Genomic DNA, 26418 nt, shown 5'->3' on the forward strand with positions numbered 1-26418 from the left:
GCAGTACGTTTATCTCCAACACTCCAGGTGGTGCATTGGACCATAATGAAAACAGGGCCAGTAAACTGCAATAAATGTTTACAACCCACAACTTAAACTTTTCAATATGCTTGCAAACAAATGGTTCATCTAACACTCGAGGCACTTTGGCAGATGATCGTCTTCCCCTTATGGGAGTGAAAGCCAGCTGCACAAGCCACATCTTGTCCAAAATCAAATCTTAGGCCCCTTTTTCCAGATCAACAGCCCTCATTTTGTTCAAAACGCTGTGACATCTGGAGTCAATGAAGAGAGGGGGTCAGTCATTAAAATCCAGAAAGGGGATTCAAAATAGAAAAGGACTTCCTATTGTCATCTTTCGGTCATTCAGGACAGGAAAAAAATACAGGTTTTCCGATGTGGAGAAAAACTGGTTTTATTTCAAGGTAAATTAAGTCTGTTAAAAATGTCCTAAATGCTCATAAAGAGATCTATACTCAGTCCCAGTGGACCCCGCGGTTGGCAGACAAAGGAGTGCCATCTCGCCGCTCAACGGGGGGACATATCATAGCCTGACTGTCACGGCTCCCCTGGGTTTTGGCTATTCACTGGAACCAAAAACAGCCCTTCCCTCAGCATATTAAAACTCTCTGACATAAATCACAGTGACATCCTGTTAGACAGACAATGGAATAACGAGCAGAGGAGAGCAAACTCATGAAACTTTTACTCAGGCTGGGGCTACTTAGTGGGAGGGTGGAGGGAGAGGGGGGGTGGGGCAGGGGTATGTGAGAGGTTGAGGTCAGGTACTGAGTGGGAGTTGTGGTAACCAGGAAGACTGGGATTGAGATGTTGACCTATGAACAAACATGCAGTTTGGGGGGGGGGGGGGGGGGAGTTATTTTCAAAGCACTCTGAGATGGATTTTTGATAAGGAGCAGAAGGTCAAGCAGTAACAAATGTCAGTGCTGTGTCAAGCTGCAGTGATCTCAAACAGTCTCTTTCGGCTTTCTCCTCTGTTTTTTCCCCCGCATCTACAGAGCCTGGATCTTCAGATTTTTTTTTGTACTTTCTGACGCAGCAGGTCACGTGTGCATTTTAACACGCTTGCGGCAGAATGGTGGAGCATCCACCGAAAAACCGGCAGCGGCTGCAGGCCATTTCACAGCCAGGCTCCAGGTCCCATTCATCACCCCGCTGTTTAATCAGCTGGCTGTCACCAAGCTGGGCCCTCAACCTCTGCTAATGCTCATCACATCACACCTACCATCAATATGGCTGCTTTATTGTCGGTGCCAACACGCTGAATTAGTTAGTACTACAGGATCTTTGAATTTCAGCCTGGAAGTCAAGGCGCGAACATTTGCCTCAATTCTCCATGGTTATGAAAGTTTGGACGCTGCAAAATGAGGCTGCAACACAAAGCTGGCCTTTGGTCCAAATCTTGAGTTCAAAAGGTGCATCAGTTGACAGTATTACACCCATTTAAGAAATGTATATCTTTTCTCCACTGGCAGAGAACAACCTCTTAGAAATTAATTAGGTGAAATTAGATTTTTGTAGCGTATTCACTGTGTTCATTCACAGTGGTTTAGAGGTAAAGATGGCAGAAGCAAATCATATCAGAGGGTTTGAGAGCAGCGGCTCTGTGATCACAGAAAGGTTTGCTCTATAGTGAGAGAATCAGATGCAGATTCTGTGCACGTGCAATGAACAGCTACAAATTCCTGAATTTAAATAAATCATGTGACGGAAAACAGATGAAAATATATATATATATATATATATATATAGAGGGAGAGAGAGAGAGAGAGAGAGAGAGAGAGAGAGAGAGAGAGATACATAGATGCCAGTGCCAATGTAAGCTGCTTTTCTGATGGTGTTCAGATGCTGCATTTTGAATATTGTACTATGAGCTAAATACAAATGCCTGAAGTAGGTGGTTTTCCTATGGGAGGCACAGTGTTTTGTAGGACAACAAATAGTGTTGCATATACACCCACTGCCAAACCGTGGGTGACCTACAACTCAATACTGTGCCTGAATGCATCCTGTGTTGACGGTGAGGGAGAACTGCTGCTGCTCTGCTAATGTAACCTTTAGCAAGAAAGTGTAAAGTGTATTTCCAAAAATGTTGAACTGCTCCTTTAACAGAAGTAAAGACCTTGAGACAAACTAAGAATGGCTGTAATGTAGCAGACACATGGATATAATCTTTTTATTTCTCCATAATTTTTTGATACTTGCAATAAAAATACATTTTTGGTAACGGACAGAGCTGAAAGACCAGACATCCACATCTGCACAGTGACATCAATTAAGATTTATGTGGCTGAATCTCCTCATTCACATCACAGCTGAGTGTGTTCAGTGTGTGCTTACTCATCATTGAGGTAACTAAGATATCAGAGGGTGCCAGCTTGCAGACATAATGTCACTGAGAAATAGAATACATGCCAGCACTTTGCCATGCATCGCATTTCAGAGAAAATGGAGCAAGATCAAGCTTTTTTTCCCCCTCAGGTTTAATAGTACTCCAATGGTGGTGGGGGGGATTGATTGGCTGCTTGGTAGGTATACGCCTGCCAAGACACTCCTAAAAGCCCTGACTGTAAACATGCCCCAGATTTACTAAAGCGGCATGAGCCAAATCACAAGGCAAGGGGGCAATGGGGACAAAGGGGTTCACTTGCAGCCGAGTGGAGAAAGGAGAGGAGTGTGTAGCACAGCTGATATTAATCTCAGACTGAGCTCTGCTTATCTTACATGCAAGATGTAAATAAAAAAAACAAGCAAACAAAAAAACAACTATCTATCTCTGCCCTCTGCCAGCCAAAGCTACACAACAGTGCACAGCTTCAAGGCTCTCTGTTTGACATGATTTGACAATGGGCTTGATAGTGGCGCTGGAGCTCATGACAGAAGCCGACAGAAGTCACTTCAAGGTCATCGCAGCACTGCTCCTCCTGATATTCAGGCAACGTGATGGTTATTTCATTGCCGGTGACTACTGGCAACCAAAAGCAGCCCCATTTCTCTGCTGCTCTGCCGCAGCGTGCCAGCCAGGTCAGCTCGGAAACATTGTCTACACAGTCAGGGGACAGAGGCCTCTGATGAGGAGGCAGACGGGTTTGAGGAGCTGGGCCAAACTTTAAACAGATTTCACATAATTTCCTTCCCTGCTAAATCACTTTACATGGGTGCATTCTGTTACACTTAAAAGTATGAATTTGCACATTAATGCACAGTAAATTAAACCTTACTTAAACTTGATAAAAGACAAAGACAGAGGGAAAGTGGGGCAGAGAAAGTTAGAGTTTAGGGGCCTGTAGGTAAAAGCTGGTAGCACTGAATCAGCTTCAGAAAGAGTGTGACACCTGCTGTATAGTATCTGTAAGGCCAGGCCATCAGCTGGCATGTGTTATGTTGTTTGTAATCACTGAGAATGACCGTGTGAGTCTGCCGCAATTTTGTGTGTATATGCTGTGTATCGTGTTTGTGTATGAGTGTGTTCGCATCATACTGAGAGACAGCTGCACCTTGCAGATAATAACCAGAGCCTGACAGTGTGTAAGTCCAGTGTTCGCTGTGTGTGAGGATTATGCAGCAAAAAAAGGTGTTAATGGTGCCACATGGTTACATGTGCAGAAACACATCAGGGTGCCAACATAAAACCATGAAATGACTGAATATTTGTTGGAAATATGGAACAGCTGTGTACTGTAAAAATCCCTGAAAGTATTGAAAAAAAGCCTCCTTTAACCTCTGAAGGAACCCCACCACCACCACCACACACACACACACACACACACACACACACCAAGGATGAGGTCAGTATATCTCTAAAAGCAGAGAAGAGGGGGCTGACACAGACGTGATGCTCTGCTCTGTAATTATTGGCTCTTAGGTGTCATCGTGATGCACTCTGGATTGGCACGCACCTAGCCAACACTCAAAGAAGTGGAACGATGGGGCGCAGTGGTCTATCACAGCTGAAAGCTTAGAAAATCCTGGATATTAGGTTGGTGAGACAGAGGGAGACTCTATGTGGTGTCTGAGAGTTACACAAACAGAGACTGCAACAGAGTGTGTGTGTGTGTGTGTGTGAGAGAGAGAGAGAGAGAGGCAGATAGTTTGGTATAATTTCCTCACTCACGATTCAAAACAGACGTGCCTGTGCTTGTCATGTGTGGGATGCCTCTTCAGCTCCTCTCTCTATCTTACTCCCACTTACACTCTCTTAGGGTGAGAGACAGTAGGTGTCACTGGAATCTGATACACACAGGCCCTGTTCATACTTGGCATTAACATGCGTCTTGAGTGATACGATCAAATGTGGACAGCTTTAAGTACATCAGTTTACACCTGGCATTACAATGTGTCTCCACGGGCGTCTCACTTCCATGCTCTGTATGAAACATGTCTATCTTTTCTGTTTGCAAAGACAGAAAAGAAAGAGAAATCAAAACAATACAGATTATGTCTATTAAGTGATTTGAGAATGAATGAATGAGTAGTAGGGAGTATGTACTTCCACTTACACAGAGGAAGTCAGTTGAGTAGGCGGCCCTTGGCCTTTGGCCCAGGACACATTTGCATTGACTAATGCATTGACTGATTACTATAAGAATGTGGCCATATGCCACCCAGACCACCTGGGAGTGATCAGTTCTCAATGCATCTTGGGTTAATTCACACCTCTACTAAGAGCTGTCCACTTTTGGTCGGATCACCCAAGTGTTAACACCAGGTATGAACACAGCCACACATTCAGGCTTCTCATCGACCATTCTGTACTCAGCAAAACTGGTGCAAAACTTAAGCTTAAAGAAAAACCAAAGCTGAAGAAAGAGCAATATTGTTTAGGGTGCAAATGGAATGGCTAACAACCAATGTAGCTGGTAAATTTTACTTACTATGATTTCACAAATAAGAAAAAATAAACCAAAAATGGTCTACATATGAATGGATAATTTAAATGTATGAATGGGTAATTTAAGAGTTTCTATTTTTATGAAAGAAAAAACAATCTAACTGTTGTTCAGTCCCAATATCAAAACATAGTGTGTTAAGCAATAGCCATTCAGTATATTTACAATCTGTAATGAAATCTCTATGCAGTAGTTTTCATTATTAATGGCAGGGTCCGCCATTCCCACAATGGATTCAAATTACATTCACACGCCCGGGGGATTCACAGGAAATAATGTATGTATGTATCAAAGCTGTATTAAGTTACAACTAATGCAAACTTTATTGTGAAGCAATCTGCGGCTGTTGTATTTTTGACAAAGTAGTTTCTGACAGAGTTTCTGTAGCATTAAACTGCCTTTGCTGTTCCCACCAATAACTGCTGGGGTCCTCAGAGTCTTCAGAGTTATAACTCTAATGGGATATTGGGCAGCCTTTGACGTTCCATATCCTAATCCACCTTCCACAACTTCAAATGTTTTCTTCATTATGGCAGTTACTTCTGTCCTTAAACACACAGGGGAAAAAACACATGCACACCAAGAAAGATTGGCTTGATGAATAACACTATATCTGTGGCTCGGCCAAGTGGACTTGAAGAGGGAAAAAAAAAAAGTCATTTGTGTTGGCACTGCAAACCTCCAAATCCAGCTGGCGTGCACATGCTTGCAGATGGTTTCCGCTGCAGCTAGAATCCCATCAAAGTATACATCTCTGCTGCCATTTTTTTGGTTTGCACACTTATCGATTTTTAGGACACCAATGGAACTGCTTGAGTCTATTAAGTGCACTCACTCTGGACTGGTATATGTTTAGGGTCTTTAAGTGCCACCAAAGCATACAGGCAAAACCCTCTGCACTGTGCGTGAGTGTGTGTGTGTGTCTAGAGAAGGCCTTGATGAGAAGAGCAGGCTGGAGTGTCAAACCAAGTCTCCTGTTCTCTAACACAAAGTAAGTGAGGATGAGAAGTGTTCAAGCACACTGGTTTGCGCTCTATGCTAATGGATTTTCTTGCACACATACACACACACACACACACACACCTCTTCACTCGAACAGCTTTAAGCTTTTACTCTTGTTTATTTCCCGCAGTCATGCTACTATCAGCAGCCTAGAAGGATCAAGACCTGCACACCTCCTGCTTTAGCCTCCATATTTTGCCTCATAAGGGTTACTCTGCCCAGACATAGTTGAAAAAAAATTCAAGTCTATCTCTGTCAACAGGTGTCACTCGAACTGATAAGAACAAAACTTCCTCTCCTGCGCCTATGAAGGCTACACCTGCAGGCACAGCAGACTGTCAGCTGTTGTCACTGATCAAGTCATGTAAAAAATGAAACCAAAATTCAGACAGACAGGATTTGTATAAAATCAGACACTTAAACTGAATCCTTCAGCTCAGTATGTACCATATAATATATGGTCGACCAAGCCTCACAGGGACACACACCTCACACTCTCTTTACACACACATACCCACAAGTAGAAATAAGAGGCATGTGGAGTGTATTAACATACTGGAACTGAATCAGGAAAGTTCTGACTTTTAATGGAAGATACATGAGATGGCTGCTTTAACCATTTCACTTCTGCCTCGACTCAAATGTGCAACCTGAAATGAAAAATGTATGAGCTCAGGCTTCTTACTACAGTGTAGTGTTATTTTTAGATTACAAATGATGTGTGAGAGTGATGTAATCTAAATGGTATTCATGTTTTATATCATATTTAATTATATGCATCTGTTTGAAAATATGTTCATATGACTACATGGATCAACAAATTACTATAGTCACTTATGAGAGTGCTCACTTCGATGAGTGTATGAAAACACTGAATTAGCCAGCTTTTAGAGCATTACCATTTATTCCACACCTTTATTCTGAAATGCATTAGGAGAGAAAAATACTGCAACTAGCTTTCTGGTTTTTAGTGCAGGAGAGAATCTACCATGATAACAACATGTAAAAAAAAAAAAAAACAGTTTCAACACTAAAAATTGTGTGTGACTGTTTACAGCTATACGACAGACACAGTAGAAACTGCAGACCCCCCCCCAAACACACATTTATGGTGACAATACCTACAGTATGGCAGTGACAGTGAGTCATTTATGTTTAACCAGCAAAACCCGATGAAAAAAACTAATTTATGCATGACAGAGTATGTGCAGAATACCAACTGAGTCAGATATTGATTCTGCTCTTACAAGAAAATAAAGTGTGCTGTGATAAAAGCGTCTTTTTAATGCTGAATGTTACGGGAGGAAATATGATTTTTTGACAGCAAGGTGCACACATGAGTGCGATAAAACCTGCTTGTTTGTGCGTCACACAATAAAATGTTATGTTGTGTGACTTAAATAAATAAATATATAAATAACACTGACTTCTATTTAAGAGCAGTCCAGAGTGATGTACAGCCATCACCACAGCAGCCATATCAACTCTAAATGTTTCATCGTGCTACAAAAAGGTGCTTTTCGTAAATAGTGATAAGGAAAAGAACATTTTTGTTTTGGACCAATCTACACTGCATCACAGCAGTCCAAAAAAAGAACCTAATGGCACTCTTTAACCTCACATTCCTCTCTGTCCATCTTAATTAACAGCTCCGCTGTCATTTGTCGCTGCTTGCCATTTTCTTCAAATCAAATGTTCCTGATCGAAATCTGCGAAGACTGAACTTTTCTGTACATTCCCTGGAGCGTGCAGGCGACGAAGCCATTAAAATGTCTGAAACAGACGGAGCTGATGTGCTGTAATTATGCCCCATTGTTGCGGCTGTTATGGCGTTATATGCAGGCACTTGTGAGTGCCACCTCTGCTGGAAGCCATAGACCGCTTTTCTTTCAGGATCAGTGGGCGTGTCCTTGCCGGGGTTTAGGTGGGCATCGGAGCATGTCTAAAACCTCACGAGTATTTGGCCTGACGCCCCCTCTCGCCGCCCCTCCTCTGTTTCTGAACTGCAATCCACACACTGCCAAGGTCACTGGATTAGCATGCATGAGAGAAAGAGCACAATATTCGCCGAACATAAACCAAACGTAAACGGGAAAGGACACTGTGTACACTGAGCATACACAGCACGCTCAGTAGCTCGGCTTAAAGGGGCATTTGGATGTGCTTCTCTTCTAGCCGCCTGTGTGAAAGTGTTAAGGCTGAAAATGTTCCTTTCTGATCTCAATCTTTCTTTTGTTGTACATACAGTACAAACAATACAAACCTTAGATGTAAAATTGCCTAATTCAGATGCTGTGGCTTTGAAATATGGCTTGTGTATAATTTAGCTTCTGTCCCAAGTCACCTGTCACTGTGTCAAATATTATATAAGAGCTGACATTAATTAAATATAAAATTCAAATCAAAATGACCTGCAATAAAAGGGTAGAACTGACTCATATTCTATGTGATTATTAATGTATGTTGTTCTAAATTTCTCTTTCTTAGGGGAAGGAAGAAGGATATTCAGTGCTACTTTTAGCAAAGGTTATGCTGCATCTAAAAGTTTTAAGAAACTTAAGAATTCTGAAAACATAAGATAAGCTGTACTTAAAGAGACCACACATATGTGGATAGTCACACGTTTTGCTTTTCAGACTCTGCACTTCAGCTCATTCAATTTGTAATAAAATAAGGATACTACATTAAAGAGCCAAGTCTTAGCTTTAATTTGAGAGAATTTATATCAGTGTAGAAAGAACTGTGTAGCCTTTTTAACACATGTTGCCAGAGGCTTAGGGTTTCAAAAGTAACTGGACAGAAGTCAAACTAATCATCCTCATCATATTTTGTGGAAAATCCTTTGCAGTCGATGACTGCCTGAAGTTTTTGACCCACAGACATCAGCAGACAGAACTGATCTTTGGATCTTCTTCCTGTAAAAACTTAGGGTTTGGACTGTGAAAGAAAACTACACTGGGATTGATGTAGTTTATAGTTTTTCAAAGTCATTTTTTGGGTTTTTTGCTTGTATTAGTCTCAGTGAAGAGAGACAGGAAATGTGGAGAGAGAGTAGGGAGTGGCATGCAGTAAAGGTCTGGCCAGATCGGGAGTCGTACCTGCTCAGAGCGCTAAGGCTCATATGGTATGCGCCCTAACCATTCGGCCATCAGGTCGCCGATAGTTTGACATTTTGCACTCTCTTGCCATATGCTACATGAGAAGCCTGGTACCACTCACATCTGTATAGTAACTATAAAGCTACGACCAGCAGCTGGTTAGCTTAGCTTAGCTTAGCACAAAGACCGGAATCATGGGGAAACAGCTAACCGGTAACAAAATCTTTGTACAGAATTTTTCACTGCAGTTTTTGTACAGTGTAAACAAACAAGATGTTAATTGCTTAACCTTAGAGGGAGTGATAGGTGGATTTTGTTACCACCTTTTATAACTTCCTGGCACCTGAGCCATTTCCCCCTGATTCCAGTCGTTATGCTAAGCTAACAGGCTGTAGCCTGTTATGAGAGTGGCATAATTCATCTAATCTAAAGACAGCAAATAAGCATATTGATATGTCGAACTATGATTTTAAAAGGATCCATATTCACAGCAGCAACAGGGTGACCCACAATACAGTTCATGCACTTGAGTCATCTTCAAAAAAGAAAACAAAACCAAGTGAACTTGCCAAACGCCCTCACCCAGCTCATTAATGTAAACTGCTCTTACTAAGTGAAGAACTTGTATTACTCCTTCTTGTTCCAAGCAAAAGAAGAATTAAAGAAGTAAAATAAATCTTCTCCCAAGCACATCTCTGGAGAAAGACACTAACATCCTGCCTGAGAGGTTTCTGATATCTAACAGTGATACATGCCGCATGCCTAACCAATGCTCACTGCTTCAAGTCCCATGATCCTTTGTGCTGCCTCTCTGCACAAGAGCCATAATGAAAAACAGACAAGCTCTCCCACTGCAGCGACCACAAAAACCTCCACTCACTACACATGAGAGATTAGCCTGCTCATTAGCAGAGAAGGAAGGAGCGAGAGAAGAGGGAAGGAGGACAAAAAGTAAAAGGGACGCCGTTCAGGGAAAAAGGTTGTGTGGAGGCAAAGGTCCTCTCTCGAGAAAACAGACCGGGTCCCCCTTTTCTTACAGACTATACAAACCAGAATGGAGGTTTAAAGGGGTGACCTGCTTTACATGTTTTGTTTCAATGGTGCGGGTTGAATTGAGGCTAGTTTATATAGGAAACTTTTAGCATGCGCGCGATGGCTGCAGACTCCTGTTTATGCAAAGCTGTGCTCTTAATGAATAGCTTACAATCAGTGTCAGTGACGTTTAAATAAGATTTTCTACACTGTATTATCAGCTGAAAAGCATGTTGTCTCACACTACTACTTATGCTCTCCAGTTGAAAGAATCTCAATCACTAACCGCTCACATGAAAATACATGAAATTTAGATTATGACTGCTGAGTGGAGTAAAGCAAAGTGAGGAGAGGAAAAAAAGAAACATCAGTGGTTTGCAAAACACTCAGTTGCTGGGAACCAGCCTTGGGCCAATTTAATCCATTTAGTTCTTTGAGAAACAAGTTAAATGGCTCAAGTATGTGAAAGGTTGTTCTCGGGTATGAGGGATGCCAATTTGAGATGGTGCATGTGAATTACAGCATGATGCCTCACTGAGCTGTCTGAGGAGTGAGGAAAACAAGCATCAGATTGTTGTTTTCAGAGGGAGGAACTTCAAATTCAGACAGGTAGTGTTTACAGGAGCCAGCACAACCCCCCTACATCAATATAAGCCTATACTTTGGTTCCTGCTGGATCGGCATATTTGCCTGCAACAGCGGCTCTGCAAAACAGACACAAGGATGGGGGAAAAAAACTGTAGAAACTGGGGAGCTAATTTTAAGAATGATGATGATGAAGTTTTTTCTAACAGCTACAACGCAGGATGTTAAAAAATAAGTGTTAAGTGACGCTTCCCTGAAAACCAGTCAATTTCCCCTGTGTGCCAAAGCCAAACAGCAACCTGATTTCTCTGCTCCTTCATTTGTTGTAAGCTCCCATAATGCATCAATCAATTATCAAAAAGCTGTAGGCTGAACAAATAGAGAGAAACAGCGCCATGTTTTTAAATTATGAAAGCTTAATCCACAGCTATTATAATAAGAGGTAACGCTGCAGTGTGTGTGTGGACTAATTACATGCAATGATGAAGTCAGATGCACAAAGGTCTTCTTCCATTCAGTCAGAGGATTCACCAGGAGACGCATTAAGTTTATATTTGTGAGATAAATTGTTTTTCTCAGCTGAACATTACCAAAATGTCAATTAGACGCAGCCAAGTGATCTTGAAGATATGAAGCCAGACTGTATGCGCTGTACAACAGTTAGTAGGCCCCTAATTGTTGTACTTTATTTGTTCTTCAGTCTATGCCGTGCATGCTTCCCCCCGTCAAGGCTCAGAGTGGAAAAAAAAAAACCAACACACACAGTAGGTTGTGTGCAAAGTGACATCTAATCTTAAAATAATTGCATGTATTTAGGAGAAGTGGTGTTTGTAGTGAGGGCGTCTTCAAATTGGCATGTGTGCATCAGGACCCGGAGGCAATTGTGGTCTCTGTGAATACACTGTTGCAATGGCTGCTTCATTACACACTACAGCTGTGTTTGTTGTGTTTGTTCACCCTTGACCTTAATTATGTTTTTGCTGTGGAAATCACATTTCACTTAGACCTGGCCCCCTTAGGTACCACCACTGTGCTTGTCACAGTGATAAGAGAAGCAGATTTACCTCTCAAAAAAGACTTTGTCCGCTGTAGTGGTAGCTAACATTAGCAATGTCCTCATGAGTTGGATGAAACACAGTCTTTGGGTAACTGTGCTTTTCAAGTTGACTCATTTAACCCATGAACATGAAAAGTGATCATAAACGTGTAGTTAATTGCTACATTTATTTATGATATTGTGCTAAAACGCTGTGGCTAAAGATACATGTCCCAGGCCACTGGTTATTTTTCGAAAAATTTAAAAACAGTAATAACACTGGAATGGCACTTGGTGGTAATTATTTACTCTATGTATGTACTGTACTTACTGTATGGGAAACTGATGCGCGGTGTGACGTCATCCTCAGTGGCCGTCAGTGATTGGAGGCAGCTAGCCAGTAGCAGTGCAGCAGCCAGAAGACAGTGGACAGTCACAGCTAATGTCCACATTGTTGCTGGATCCTCTCACACAAACATACACAAATGCACACTGCTTGTTTTTAAGATTCCTTGGTATTCATTAAGCTCCTCGCCTCTGCAGAGCTTTATTTTCTCATTCTCATCTTCCTGCAGGCTAAGGAGTGGGGTGGGGGGGGGGAGTGAACGTGTCCTTGACTTGATTCTTGTACTCCCAGTGGTCCTTACACACGGTTAGTAGACTCTTATCACAGAGAGGAGGAATCCTTTTTTGGATTAAAGGCTGCTTGTTTTCATCCACTCATGGCGCTCGTCAATGGATCAGCGCTAAGCTCCGACCAGTGGCCATTTAGTTAAAGTCATTTTGGATCTGTGGAGAGAAGAGAGAGAAGCTGTTTCTTTATGTCTGATCCAAGGACATGTTAAAAAAAAAAAAAAAAAGATGAAACGCAAGCTAGAATAACAGATCCACATCCAACTTCTGACGCTATTTAACCAACAACTACAAAAGCAAAAGAACTGATACATGTGGCTATGGTTCATTCTGGGAGATGGTGTGGATTTTCTTGCAAACAATGAATCAAGAACTTGAGAGCTGGGGTAGTTTTCAGTTCTAACAGCGAACAATGGCATCACCAAAAAAAATTACCTGCCTCATCTCTCAGTCCTGAGACTTTGAAATTCAACTGTAGCACGCCAGTGGCCCCAGCTAAAGCCTTGATGCCAAAAACAACTATTTATGCTTTTACCGTTTATTCTATCGCCACACTGCCAAAGAAAAACTCAGCTAAACAGATCATTCAGACCACCAACCAGCTAACATGGACGCATTCATCATGTGGTGGCTTAAAGGGTTCTACAAACTTTAAAATTTAAGTGGATGTCAGATTTGCTGTTTTTACTGCAGCCCACAAAGTTTCTCTGCAAGATAAAACGTCTGTTTGATTTTTTCTTTAATCCCTATATTTAATTACGCTGTCGTCAACAATCGGTAAGAGATCTTGGAGAAGATAACATGGGAGCTTGGCCCTAATTTTGTGGCTATGTGGGGAAATAAATGAAAGAACAGTGACTCCCAAGACAACTCTGTAATTTGTCTCAAAGAGGCGCAATGAACACATCTGCTCTGACTTTTATTGGCTTCAGTGTGAGTGTGCAGATAAGGGGCCTGTTATGTAGATATATATGCTGAGATGTTTTTATATAGTAGGGGGGGTCAGCTCTCTTGAAAAACACTTGAAAAGGTACTACTCCCATCTGTTTCATCCCTCTTTGCTAAAACAAACACAGGACAGAAGATGTGTAGCTTTTAAAAACGAACTGGGACATTTTGTCTTGGTAGTTTTTAAACATGCAACCAAGTTTTTGGCCGCTTGTAGTCAGTAGCAACTAAATGTAAACACAACAATGTCCTTTTAAACTGATATGGTGAACCTCACCTGAGGGCAGGATCTGGCACTCAAGCTGTGAAATGTTCAATGGTCACTATCTAGCTGCTAACTGTGTCCATCTACCATTTGGTGATGAGCAGACAGTGTACAGTCAGTTTTTTGAAGCTTTTCCTCTGCAAACAGCTGCCTCCTGTGACCATAAACAATGCTATGATAGTGTTGAGGGGGAACCACAGCAATTATGCATTGGCTAGAAAAAAATTGCTTAAAGATGCTACAAAGCTCTGAAAAGCTGAGGAGAGAGCAGAGCTGGGTTCATGTTAGTATAAGCGACCATCCTCCCATTACACAGTCATTTGTGCAGTGTATAACATAAAAACACAAATAATAACTGATTTGAAACTGCCATGCTAGCGGCTCTTGGAGGCTGTATGGCGGCATAGCAGTGCTTTAAATTAAGTACTGTCAACATGTTCACATACTCACAATGACAATGCTAAAATGCTTGTTGGTAATGAGAACAATGTTTACCATGTTCACCCTCTCAGCTAAGCATGTCTGCTTTTGCTAATTAGTACTGTTTCCCCTGTTTTCTGACATAGCAGCACCACCAAAACACCAGCAACATCAGTGTTACAATGTTACCAGTATCCCAAGGAAAGCACAGACTCCTCAGTTCAGTGAACACAACAAAGCCTGCTCTTGTGATTTAACACAACTCACTGGTCTTTATTGCCTGACAGCCCTGGATGTCTACCCTGAGCTCCCACATACGTGCTGACGTTTACAAAGTAAACACTGGAGAGCACATGGCGTCTCTGGTTGAGAGCTTGCATCACTGCAACTACTCCCACATGACCTCTCTCAAATATTTACGGTAGCTAATAAATCCAACAGCAGTGTAAGACAAGCGAGGGTCAGCGATGGGGCCCCTGCTCCTCTGGTGAGACGAGGCCCTGCTGGGTGTACCATTTTAAACTTTTGGTCAACCTGGACGAGCTACAACAACATGCAGATAAACAGATTTACAACCCTGTCTCTGACTGGGTAGCTGGCTTACAGAAACTCAGACTGGCAGCAGGCAGAATTAACAGCTTGCTGATTGAATGATTCATTGACTTGCTGGCTGGTAGCAGACAGATTGTAGTTGACTGGGAGGCTATCCTCCTTTCACAGTGACTAAGGTATGGGCATTTTTGTAGGTAGGTGGGATGTTATCGGTCTCACCTTTGCCATGGCAGCACAGCCACAAGTTCTGTTGAATAAAATATTGGCCGTCCCTTTTCCCTCTTATCTCTGCATCTCTGCCTTGCTGTCACACCCTTGTCTCCGACTGTCCCTGGGGTCCCGAGCAGTGAACCAATGCGTCTGTGTCACTGTTCACTTCACTACCAGCCTGCTTTCGTTCCAGCTGCTCCAGTGAAGCTAGCTGAGTCACAGGAGGCTGAAATATCCATACATGATCCTGTAACATCTCCCTCCTCCTCCTCCTCCTCCTCCTCCTACTCTGCTGGTCCCTCTCATACCTGCTGAGACTGCAACAACTAGCATGGCAGCCCTGTGTGTGTCGCACCCCAAGTCTCCATGTTCCCAGGGCATATCCTTATGTAACTCCAGAGGCCTTTAAAATTTTAATGAAAAGAGAGGGGTGCTGTTAGGGAGGGTTTCCTGGCTCTCTGGAGACTTGAGAAACTTTTTGGCTAATTCTGTAGGGTACTAATGCATAAAGAAATATCTCAACACTCACTTGCATTGACCCTTCAGTGCCCAATAAAGTCATTAGTGCAACAAAAAACAAAAATTCAGTCGACACTAAGGTCAGTTACGTTGTCCAGGTAAGACGTGTGAAGGTATAACTAGTATAAACCAATTCATACCTACAGATTTTATTACCTCAAACCTCTAATTTCTGTAGTTACAAGTATGCCTTGTGGTCCGTTCTATGAGAAAAGCTTCCTCAGCTGCCAACTCACAGAAACAATGGACTGTAAAACAAAAAGTTGGTGTTCTCAGCCGTAAATGAGTTATGTCAATATGAGGAGGCCCCTGCAGCAGACTGGGAAATTTGAGGTATCTCGGGAATCCAACGTACAGGATGACTCATGGGCGTGATGCCTAAAATGTACATATAACTGAGAATAGCACCTGAAGAGGACAAGATGGATGTTCCCCAACCCTGAGGCAGGTCTGTTCAGGCTGAGCAGCGGCGCGAAGGGCAAGTAAACTGACAATTACACTGCACTTGTCCTGTTTTCTTTTGCATATTTTTTTGCTTGACTACCATGACACAAGTACATGCATTTTAGTCAAATTAATCATGTAGTGTCTTAATCCATTCTGAAGAATGACGACGCATGGATGTGAAGAAAATGTATTAAACATTAATAAGTATTAAATCATATTTGACAGCAAGTACTCGACCAAAGAAAGTGATCTTATTAGAGGCAACAGTTACAGGATTTATAAGATTAGAGCTCTATTCTGCTGGAGCTGTTAAGAGTACAGGCGACCCACTATGCTCAGTGCCACAGGACCCATCTGCTCATCTAGGAGAGGGTCTGCTGCTCCTTGTATCCATGAAGGGTGAATCTGGTGCCATATTGCTTAAGGCTACAGATTCATTAACCTTTCAAACCTCCCTTGAGGCTCCCTATTAATACCTGCATCTGTTGAGAGAGAGAAAGGATGTGACAGACACATCAGACGATGCATTCTGCCAGGTCATGGCGAGTTCACCGGACAGGGAGCAGCGTGAATGCTAACCATTTGGCTAGCTTTGTATAAATGACTAGGGCTTTGTGCTCGACGACCAGCTCCCAATAACTCATCTCTGTAAAGTGACTTGTCTCTCATTTAGTCTTTGGCACCGACCGAGGCACTTATGGAGATAATCAGCAGCCGGGCAGGACCCTGTGATGAGAGCACCATCACAGAGCTTGACATGAGGCTAGATTAGGCCGCCGTCCAATCCATTAACAGTATCATGAGTACATCTAAGTCCAAAGTGAAAGGGAACTATGAAAGCATTTGCATTTAATTGCGCGGCTGCAATCAAATTTGAAACTGTCTCTCACTTTTTGCCAGGTTTAAGGGTGACTTTGAGAGACCACATCCAAAAAGTCATCAGAAACTGTTCCCAACAGCATGAAAAAAAGACACACCAACAAAAGGTTTGATCACTTTCATAGGGTCAGATGACTGTTTTTGTCTTGGAATAATGTGAAAGTTTATTTCTTTGCATGTGCAACCATGAAGACAACATGGGTCTAGATTACTATTCATGAAGACTTGTGGAGTCATTATGTTGGACAGAATAGACCTCAGTGGGTGACTGACAACGCAGAGACTCCTTGCTGTGTCTGTCATTATAACTCACACTTACGGCCGTCTGCTTAGTTGAGTGGGCAGTGCGTGGTTGGATAAAATTAAAGCAGGGGGATGGGAAGGGGAGGTAATAAATCAGTGATTGACCGTTCAATGACTATGAGTGACAAACATTATCTTTTATCTAAAGTATGATTACAAGAACATAAACTTGTTCAGAATTAACAGCTCTGTAATGGAGTCACTGGTAAATTATATATATATTAAAAGTAGTAGTAGTAGTGTTGCCATATCACTTAAAAATATCACTTTAAAACTACACATTACTAGAAAAATAAATCATATGAGTACTTACTCAACAATATAAGTAGTTAGCTTCTTGCTACATAATTTTAGTTACAGTCCAGCTCTATTAAAGATGCTTTTATACTACTAGACCCATAACACATCTATATTTAACGTGTAGAAGCAGAAAATGTGGTTCAACATGTAGTCAGCCTAGCATTTAAGTTTGGAGATACTGACCGTACTAATCATCACCAGCTAGCTTAGTTGCTGTGGTTTACCGGTGGTTAATAATAGCAAGTCAGCTAAGCAAACAACATTTAACAACTGTGGTGTTAGTGGGAGTCACGTTCCTTCTCCTCAGGTAGACACTACACCTTCAGCCCCTGCGCTAAGATAACTATCATGTCCCAGACCTGCCTGTAAGACAACAGCATCGGCATCTACGTCATATACACAAACTATAAAGGATGCAATGTAACAGGACAGGTAGGCCCACCATGTATTTATTTACTTTTTTGCCTAATATACCAGCATAATTTACTTTTGCCCCAACTAACCTTAAAAACATTTTAGTCCATCTGATAAATAACTAACAGAGTATTTTGTGTAAATACAGGTACTGTAAGGCTTCTGAACTAACTTTGAACTTTATGAATCCTGAGTGGAGTCCTCAGTCAGGCGTGGAGGGTAAAGTGCTGTTGTTTTCATATAGTCTATGAGGTACAGCACAACGTACAGTACTTTGTGTGATCATGGGGTACCACATTCACTCTCATCCGGCCCATCTGGGAATGAGTCAGGGGGAAGTAAAGAGGAAGGTTTCAGCTGAGCAGACTGTTCCCAGCACCAAGGAAGCAGTCTCCTAAATAAATCACGACTGGGTTAAAAATAAACTGTAAACTACCCCCCTCCTTCTTACAGCAGCCCAGGCAACAGCAATTGTTTCCTAAGCTGGCAGAGCTCATAGTAAATTCATCATCACAGTGACTCTGTGAGTTTAAACAACGTCAGTGCATGAATCAGCATGTCTGGATGAGGGAGCTCAGTGATAAAGGTGTTAGACAAAGATGAGGAGTAATGACGTCACAGACTGCAGGGTGCACTAGCAGACCAGACAATGCTCTCCATCTACTGTAACTTCTAGCACCATTTCACTCATGTGTATTACATGGCCTGCGATTAACCCAGGTCACTGTGTCAGTCTAATGTTACCATTCCAAAATTTGTTTAAGAAAAAAGAAAAGAAATAGCTTTGAAGGGCACTAAACGATAAGTTAACAGGTTTGTGGAATTTAAAAAACAGGAAGTCTACACTAAGATATGGCTAAAATCACACACACCATCTACAGTGGTACTAAAGTGGCTAATTGCTTTCTTAGGAATGCATGGCAGCGTATGGGTAACACATCTATCGGAGACAAATCTCCAGGATATCCTCTAATAGGAGCCTTCGAATACTTTTAAATATGGACCACCTCGTCATAACTCATAACAAACTGAACACAATGCAGGTCCTGGAAAAACATCTTACCATCAAGATAGTGTTTTGTTTTTGCTTCTTTGAGGAAATTCCTACAGAGCAGGAAATTAAATGCTGATGAAATGTAAATATTTTATGTATTTTTTATGTCAACAGAAGTAAAGGGATCAACAGGGCATCAACAACTATCAAAACTGAGCAAAAGCAACTTGCCTTCTGCTTTTACTTTTTCTCCTAAGTCACAGTTTGGAAGAAAACAGACAGACAGACACACACACACACACACACGCAGGAAAATGTTCTTATATTGTCTCTTCAATATCATTTCTACCCTGCAGGTAACATGATTTTCTCTTGGCTCTGAAACCAACCGAGACCTCTGTGTCAGTGCACAACAGAAGAGATTTTAACCTGGGATAAAATAAAAACCTTTTTGCATGCCCCAACTTTAATGTCTATAATATGGAACAGCTGCACACTGAAGATTCAGGATCCCAACGCCTAAAGGCAAAGAGACAAATTTGTACAAACAGCACAAAAAACAGACCTGACTGCTAATCAGTCACCATTGATTTAACACTATCCTCTCCATTTCCTCTATGCAAATGTGTTCCTCTTAATGATAGCAAGAAGCTGACGATGTAAGATGCAAGTAGATCAGTTTTTTTGTGTCACAATGACTGTGATGATAGATAAGAAATAAAAAGATTTCTTAATTATTACATTCACCGCTTGAGATTTAAAAAACAGACAGATTTAAGTCTGAATGCTTTTTAGTTGTAGTATAGTGTCCAAAGAGGTTGAAATCTTGTGGGAGAGAGAGATAGAGACACATACCTATGTTAGTGGGCACTGTTTCCTGGACACAACAGGGTGTGTCATCCTAAGTTTATCTGACATTAATACCACAGTCTTTGAGAATTGAAACCAGCAGACTTTGCTGAATTATTTATTCACATGTGATCCCCCAGTGATAGCATGAGGATACAGACTTTTACTGCATGTAACATTAATTATTCACAGATTCATCTTTCTATTGATGACCGGCTGTAATGCATCCTGCTGGTGGTATGTCCCCGAAGTATTCGAATACACAAAAATGGTGATTTTCTAACAATAATATAAAGGGAAGTACAAAAATTTAGGGTTTTGCTAAAAAAGAAAGGATACCTGCCAGCAAACTAAAGGCCCCTGATATTCAGGTCATAACCACCTGAAAAATACTCACTCACTGATGGTTCAAACTGCCACCGGGTAAAAGTGAATATGGATAAAAGTTCCCCTTTAGCATAGCAGACTGTGTACTTACTAAACTAGAAAGCACTCAGTGATGGCATGTGCTGCCACAGCCACAACAACACACAATACATTTTACTATTTCAACAGGACAGAATGTGCTAAATTTGTTCATCTGCTTCAGCAAACATTTTGCTCCAGACTTAAATACTAACTGTATCACTTTACATTTACATGCACACAAATAACATGATCGCAGTAAGTAGATGGCGCTAATAGTCTGGTGGTGGCATTTATATGGGTTATGATTTATCATTCACTTGTAATAGGAACCCGGCTTGCCGAGTAATAGAGATGATGTGATTCATTAAATAGTTAATACTCAGAAAAGTATCTGTAACCTATGGGCACACACAAGCCTTTCATCAATGAGCTTTCACAGCACCTTATTGAAAACGTTATGACTTGCAGCGTGACGTGAATGCTAAAAAATATACACTCAAAGCTATTTATTGGTTATTACTGATATGAAAGATTAATGTGTTACTCAATTTATGTTTATCCAGACATCAAGTAATGTGAGCAAGATAATCTCTGTGTGGTGCGACATGACAAGAATCATGCCATCTCTTAATCGGCTCAAAATCAAGTTATCAGAGTGCATATAAACACACTCACTGGGCTTATCCACCTCTTTGCATCAAGCCCCCTTTTCACATGTAAATCAGGTACAAGGCTGGGATCTGAATATGCCCTAATTGGCTTTGTGTGACCCTAAGCTACCAGACAGATCTGTGTTAATTGTTTAACTACAGTACGTGCGTCGTTTCCATGATCCCGTCATGTCCATGGTCTCTCAGTCAAAGGTATTCATTAAAATGCATCGATGGGCTCAGATTTCACGTCCCTCTGTGGTATCTTATAGGTTAGCGACAGGACTTGTCCTTCTGCGACATCTATGCCAACATGCTTATATCCACACCGCGTTGAAACGAAGAGCAAAGAGCAAGATGCGCCACTTAAAGTGCAATATTTGAAGCCTGAATAGGCTCTGAGGAATATTCAAACTGCTTTTTACATTAGCGTACATACTGCTCAGCTTTGCCATGCAGGAAGGAGCAATTATCATTTCAAACGAGCGAGTGAAGCAGAACTGGCAGAAGAGATAAGTGTTTAAAAGAGAGTTGGGGTCACCTTATTCCCTCTGATACAGACTTGCCCTTGCCTCAAATTATTCAAGCCTGACGGGGGAACAGTGGGAGATCGGTTCTTGAAAAATTTGCAAAGCGTCAATAATGAGTTGTGCATGTCACTCAGAGCGCAGTGTGATAGGAGGCATAATTTCCCCCAGACTTTCACTTGATCACAGCCCGGTTAGAGAAACTATTGGAACCTTTGGAGATGCGCGATCCACTTTTGAGGAAATCACTTTACTGGAAACGACTGCTGTTTGACTACAAACTCACTGGAAAATAGATTACACTAATCTCCTTTTGTTTATTATGTGCTTCTGGGTTGAAAAACTCCCTACACTTTTAACCCGATGACCCATTTAGACTAATGAAGTGCACTGACCAATCAGGAAATCCTCATGATTAGAGCCGGACATTTTGCCTTGGGTTGGAACATCACAGCAAAAAGAGACAGAGGAATTTAAATTTCCACTCGCTTACGGTTCTACAGCTTGACAGAATGCAATTAAATGATCGTTGAAAGACGTCAGCAGCGAGGCAAAAAAAGGGCATTTCATTTATTTCCCTGCCGCTCTGCCATATATATATATATATATATATATATATATATTTTTTTTTTTTTTTTTTTTTTTTTTCATACAGAGAGAGAGAGAACACTGGTGCAAATGGCCACAACACACAACAACACAACATCTCATTCATCTGGGTTGAAGTGATGTCAGTCAAGACTGTGAACAAACTCTGTGGCGTGACAAAGGAGAGTCCAAGATTTACAGTCATGTAATCACACAATAGAGGCCTTTGTGAGGTCTGGACCACGCTGTGTTAGCATCACAGTTCATCTGCTAATTACACCATCAAATCCAAGGACTTGGCTATCCATCGCAGGTTAGTCATCTCATGACTTAAACATTGAGTTGGTGGGTGGGTGGGGGGGCACGATTAATCCCTGCAGTTAAACCAATGTGAGGACTCATTTCTTTACGCAATTTGACAAGCAGGGCAATAGGATTTATCAGATGGCGATATTCTGTTTCTGGCCTCGGCTTCACCTTGTCAAACCTAACGCCGCAATCACTTCAGCGCATTCCGGTACGAACGTCGACGATCATAACCACGAGCCTTGACCACAGAGCTGTTCACATTACTCATCCCAAGTGGAAACACGACACGGTTTGTCTGAGCCGTTTGTCAGGTTTGCCGCTTCGAGGCAGGTGGCTGTTTACTCTCTGCAAACATGTCGACTTCAAAAGCAACAGCTGAAGCACTTCTGCTTTGTTTACTGTCAGGTAGGGACTCTGTCTTTGTCTTCACGAGCAGTCGACACCAATAAAGGAAGTAATAAGTCAACAGTGCGGTCCCTCCTGGCAACAATCCTGCTGATAATAGCTGATACATGGGGCAGATAAGGAGTGGGGTCGTAATTAAGTTATTCAACTATAACAGTTAAGTAGGGAAATAATTTAAATGATTAAGAAGACTGCTAATATTATGATGAATTTGTTTCCAATGAAACCGCAACAGAAGACAAAATTAGTCTGTTTTTATAAGTAAGGGACTGTTTGCGAATTATTTGGGCAGGGAGGGGGCTGAACCTATTGTTTCACTAAAAAGGAGGGCCCAAAAACATAAAAGGCCTGCTGTTCTCCTAGAAAAGTGAGATTACCCTCCCTTCAGCCAAAAGACAAAAATTACAATACTCCTTTACAAGACTCCATTTCTGACCACCTTTCCACTTCTAATAATTTTCATACAGTCCCTAATATAAATGGACTTTCTGTACTGAAGCATGCATAAATCAATACGTGCATGCATTGACTCATAAAATGAATTCAAATTTAGTATTAAAAGCAACATCTGTTCTCTTTTCTGTCCTGCACTTTTTCTTAAAATGCAAAAGCATCATAACTTCCCTTTCTGCCACATGTAAGAATATGAGTTCTTTGTTTTCAAAGTTAAATGATATGGCCATACTTGGTAATTTCCCATGTAAATACTGAATCTCAAGACCATCTTGGGACAAAATAAAAACACAATAACTGTATTGATATCACTCATATCATATCAGTCATATCACTCTGACTGAAATATAAGATATAGCTATCAGTGGATTCCCCAGAAAAAAACATTACAGGCACACAGAAAGTCTGTTTCCCATTACAAAGTCACAGTTTATCTTTTTCTCTACATTTCTCCCAAAACAAGAGATGGAAAATGGAGAAGACATTAATTTCTCTCTGGAGAGGAACATGTTACATAATATATTTCCATCCCAAGACAGCCACCTCAGTTGAGGCCTCATGCAGGGCCCAAGCAGAGGGCACGTCTGACAAACTGAGACACTTACAAACCTGCCTTTACAACAAACCTGAATGTGTCAGCATGTGGTATCCAACCTGTTTTTACAGGCTGCTCCCAGCCAGACGTATACTTGGGTGTGTCACTGTCCAGCTTTATTGTGGGTTTTTAGCTTTTCTATAACAATTATAGGATTACTATAGTAATATTATGGCACAAATCTAAGTTTATAGTAGATATTCTAGTCCTCTCAACCATCAATTCTCTGCTCAATCTCACCCGAACCTGAAAATGATTAGACTGTATAATTTTGCATTAACCTTTTTTAACCTTTTTTTATGGTGTCCAAATATAAAATAGAAATGCTATTAAGATACAGGACATCCCCAGTGTAAATGCAGACACCGCATACTCTCAGCATACTCTCTATATACACTCTAAATTTACCAGCAAATAAAAAAACAGCATTTTGCAAATACAGTTAAACAAATGCACAGTATGTCTGTTAGGACTGGTGTTATTCTATGGTATGTATGAACCTGCAGTGACAGTCCTCTGTGAACAGTGATGACCAGGCAGTCTGGTATGAATAGTCTAAATGCATGTGGAAGAGATGTTTTTACTCCCTAAAAATAGATTTGTTTGTTAAAGTAATGCCAGAGTGGTCAAATTAGTAAAATGAATTTCAGGTTCATCCGCATGGCCTCAGAAGAACATCACCTGCATCGAGAGCGCTCCTTTGGCGCAGCGTCTGTACCCCTGCAGGGCCTTGCCAGCCTTTCTACAGGACCTGCAGGTCATACTGAATATGAATGGCCTTGCAACTGGCAGACAAAGCTATGCACAGACACGGCAGAGACGGCCAGCAAACGGGGGCCGCAGCCAGGTTTTAGTGAATGCAAATGTGAACCATTAAACCTTATCGCCTATGTGTAAAAGGAGAAGTGTGACTTTTCACAGTTTAGGTTGCATTAACGCTACAAGAATTCTTGCAGATTCCTCAAACTGACGTGCAATCGCTGCCAAATGTTCAAGCTGCAGGAAAACCTCCAAGAAAACAAAAGCTTCATGGGATTTTCTTTTTCCGTGTTTCCCTTTTTTTAAAATGTGGGATGGACAACAGACCCCTTTTGAACTCATGTGCACAATCTGACCTCAGTTGATGAAAAAGCAGCGAGGCTGGCTTCGTGCCTGCCTGTCCCTGGGTGTAATCTGGCTTCGGCCCAGCGAAATGACTGTTTTCCCACATCTCAGCACTATATGTGAGGCTGCGCAGGGACTCTGGACACGCAAGTTCCCATCAGTTTGCGCTGATCACTTCCAGTCCCTTCTTGGGACACTATATGGGATATCACTAACCTTTTGGGAGTTAAAAGCATCAGTGTGTCTCCCCTCCTCTCCCCGGTTTCCACTTCCCTTCCAGCTCTTTACCACAAACTCTTCACATGCTGACCATTCCTCTGAAGTTGTTACAGTGGGTGGGGTGTTGGGTGGAGTCTGTGTGTTTGTTTTGAGTGTTTGAATGTGTGTGCGATGGTGTGGGTGGGGGTCTGTGTGTGCATATGTGTGTGTGTGTTCCAGAGAAAAAGAGGGAGGGAGGATGGTGCGCACAAGATGCTTTTGCAAGTGCTTCTGGAGAAAAAGTTTCTGCAGCTCTGTTTACAGTGGGAGAGCCTGAGAGGATCAGTGTTATTAGTGTTATTGATACAGTATCACACACTGGTGAGGGGAGGAGAGGAACAGCAGAGGCCTAAAGGGGAAAGGCTGGTCATTTACAGCCTGATTCCAACAAAGCTTATCAGCACCATCTCAACACAGAACCAGGCTTTGGTTCCCACACAATTAGTAACCTACAGAATTGGTCCATCAGCTCGGGATAAAGTTCTAATTTCATAAGCACTAATTGTGACCTGGAAAAAAATGTAACTTTATCCAGATTAAAACTGTTTGTTTAATAAAAATCCATGTTGATATGGGAGGTATGTCAACACATTTTACAACAGGCCATCAGAGATAAGAGGAGGCGACTGTTTGGAAGAGAATAACAGGAAACAACATTAACCAAGCTGGACACAATCACTTCCAAAAGGCTCCACATGGTGCAAACTGACTGTGATTAATTAGGATTTAGCAGCAAATTTGTCTCTTTAAGTCTGGTGAAAATAAAGCACATAAACCAAAAATCAACAGAGATGTTTTTTCTCTTCTCGTGTTTGAAGCAAATAGCAGCTGTTTACCCACATGGGTAGGCTGGAAACAGAGGGGCCAGTCCATCAGGCTGTCTCCTCACCTTCACATTACTGCTTTTACAGCAGTGTTGCAAATCACTGCTAAAGCTGCAAGGTTCTTAGTTTTTCTTCAGATTTATTAAATAGCGTTTGGGGATTTTGCTGAGGAGCAGACAGGCAGCGTGCATGAGACCCTGATCATCATCATCATCCCTGATGACAAAATGACATGAAATAAATACATGCTTAGTGTAGTTTAATGTTGCCTATCATAGAACAAAACACCACAAATCAAAGCGATTTCTCATTTACGCTTTAAAAGATCTCGTTTTGGAATAATTGTCTCAGCCCCTTTCTATTAATGCCGGTCTGAAGAGGTGCGCAAAGTATTCTTCCTCTAATAACAGCAGAAATGTACTATATCTAAATGATACCGTTTCTCCTCGTTGTAAAGGTGTTTAACCTGAAAACCAAGCCAGATCGAACAAGTACAAACAGACCTTACCGTTTAAGAGGTGCGGCGCAAAAAAAAAAAAAAAAAACGAGTCACAGCTCAGGTCTTCACAGTCGCTGGGAAACAAAAACTGTCGACAAAAACAACATTTAAATCCGTAAAGTGGCCTGGAGCTTGATCGTAAGAGAGTCCGCTAGTGTGACCGTGGAGTCCATCCTCTCCGTGTGTTTGAAGACGAGCCTCCGTCTACTACACACTGAAGGTTGGCCGCTTTCAAGCCTCCAAACTTTAGCTCCTCCCACTGCACACGCTGCCTGCTTGTTAACGGAGCCTGTGCACGAGGAGCCTGCAGCACGCTTTACTCACTCATCCCTTCAACAAAGCATTAACGTGAACTAATGCAAGATAACATCATTCAAGTTACCGTTTATGTCCAGTTTTCCT

General features: G+C 41.7%; 1 protein-coding gene across 2 annotated transcripts in view; it reads right to left on the reverse strand.

Moving 5' to 3' along the window:
• The window catches only part of sema4bb (sema domain, immunoglobulin domain (Ig), transmembrane domain (TM) and short cytoplasmic domain, (semaphorin) 4Bb), a 57425-nt gene that overhangs the window by 21782 nt on the left and 9225 nt on the right, over positions 1-26418 (reverse strand). The window contains exons 1-2 of one of the 2 annotated variants that reach the window (XM_018666842.2): positions 26026-26230; positions 11995-12452 (exon numbers count right to left, since the gene is read on the reverse strand). In XM_018666842.2, the coding sequence (XP_018522358.1) occupies positions 11995-12115 (121 nt within the window). In that variant the 5' untranslated portion in view covers positions 12116-12452; positions 26026-26230. Of the gene's footprint in view, positions 1-11994; positions 12453-26025; positions 26231-26418 lie in introns of those variants that run through there. The other variant, XM_018666841.2, reaches the window with a different exon arrangement.

The sequence above is a fragment of the Lates calcarifer genome, linkage group LG2 (genome assembly GCF_001640805.2).
Source record: "Lates calcarifer isolate ASB-BC8 linkage group LG2, TLL_Latcal_v3, whole genome shotgun sequence".
In the NCBI taxonomy this organism is placed as follows: domain Eukaryota; kingdom Metazoa; phylum Chordata; class Actinopteri; family Centropomidae; genus Lates; species Lates calcarifer.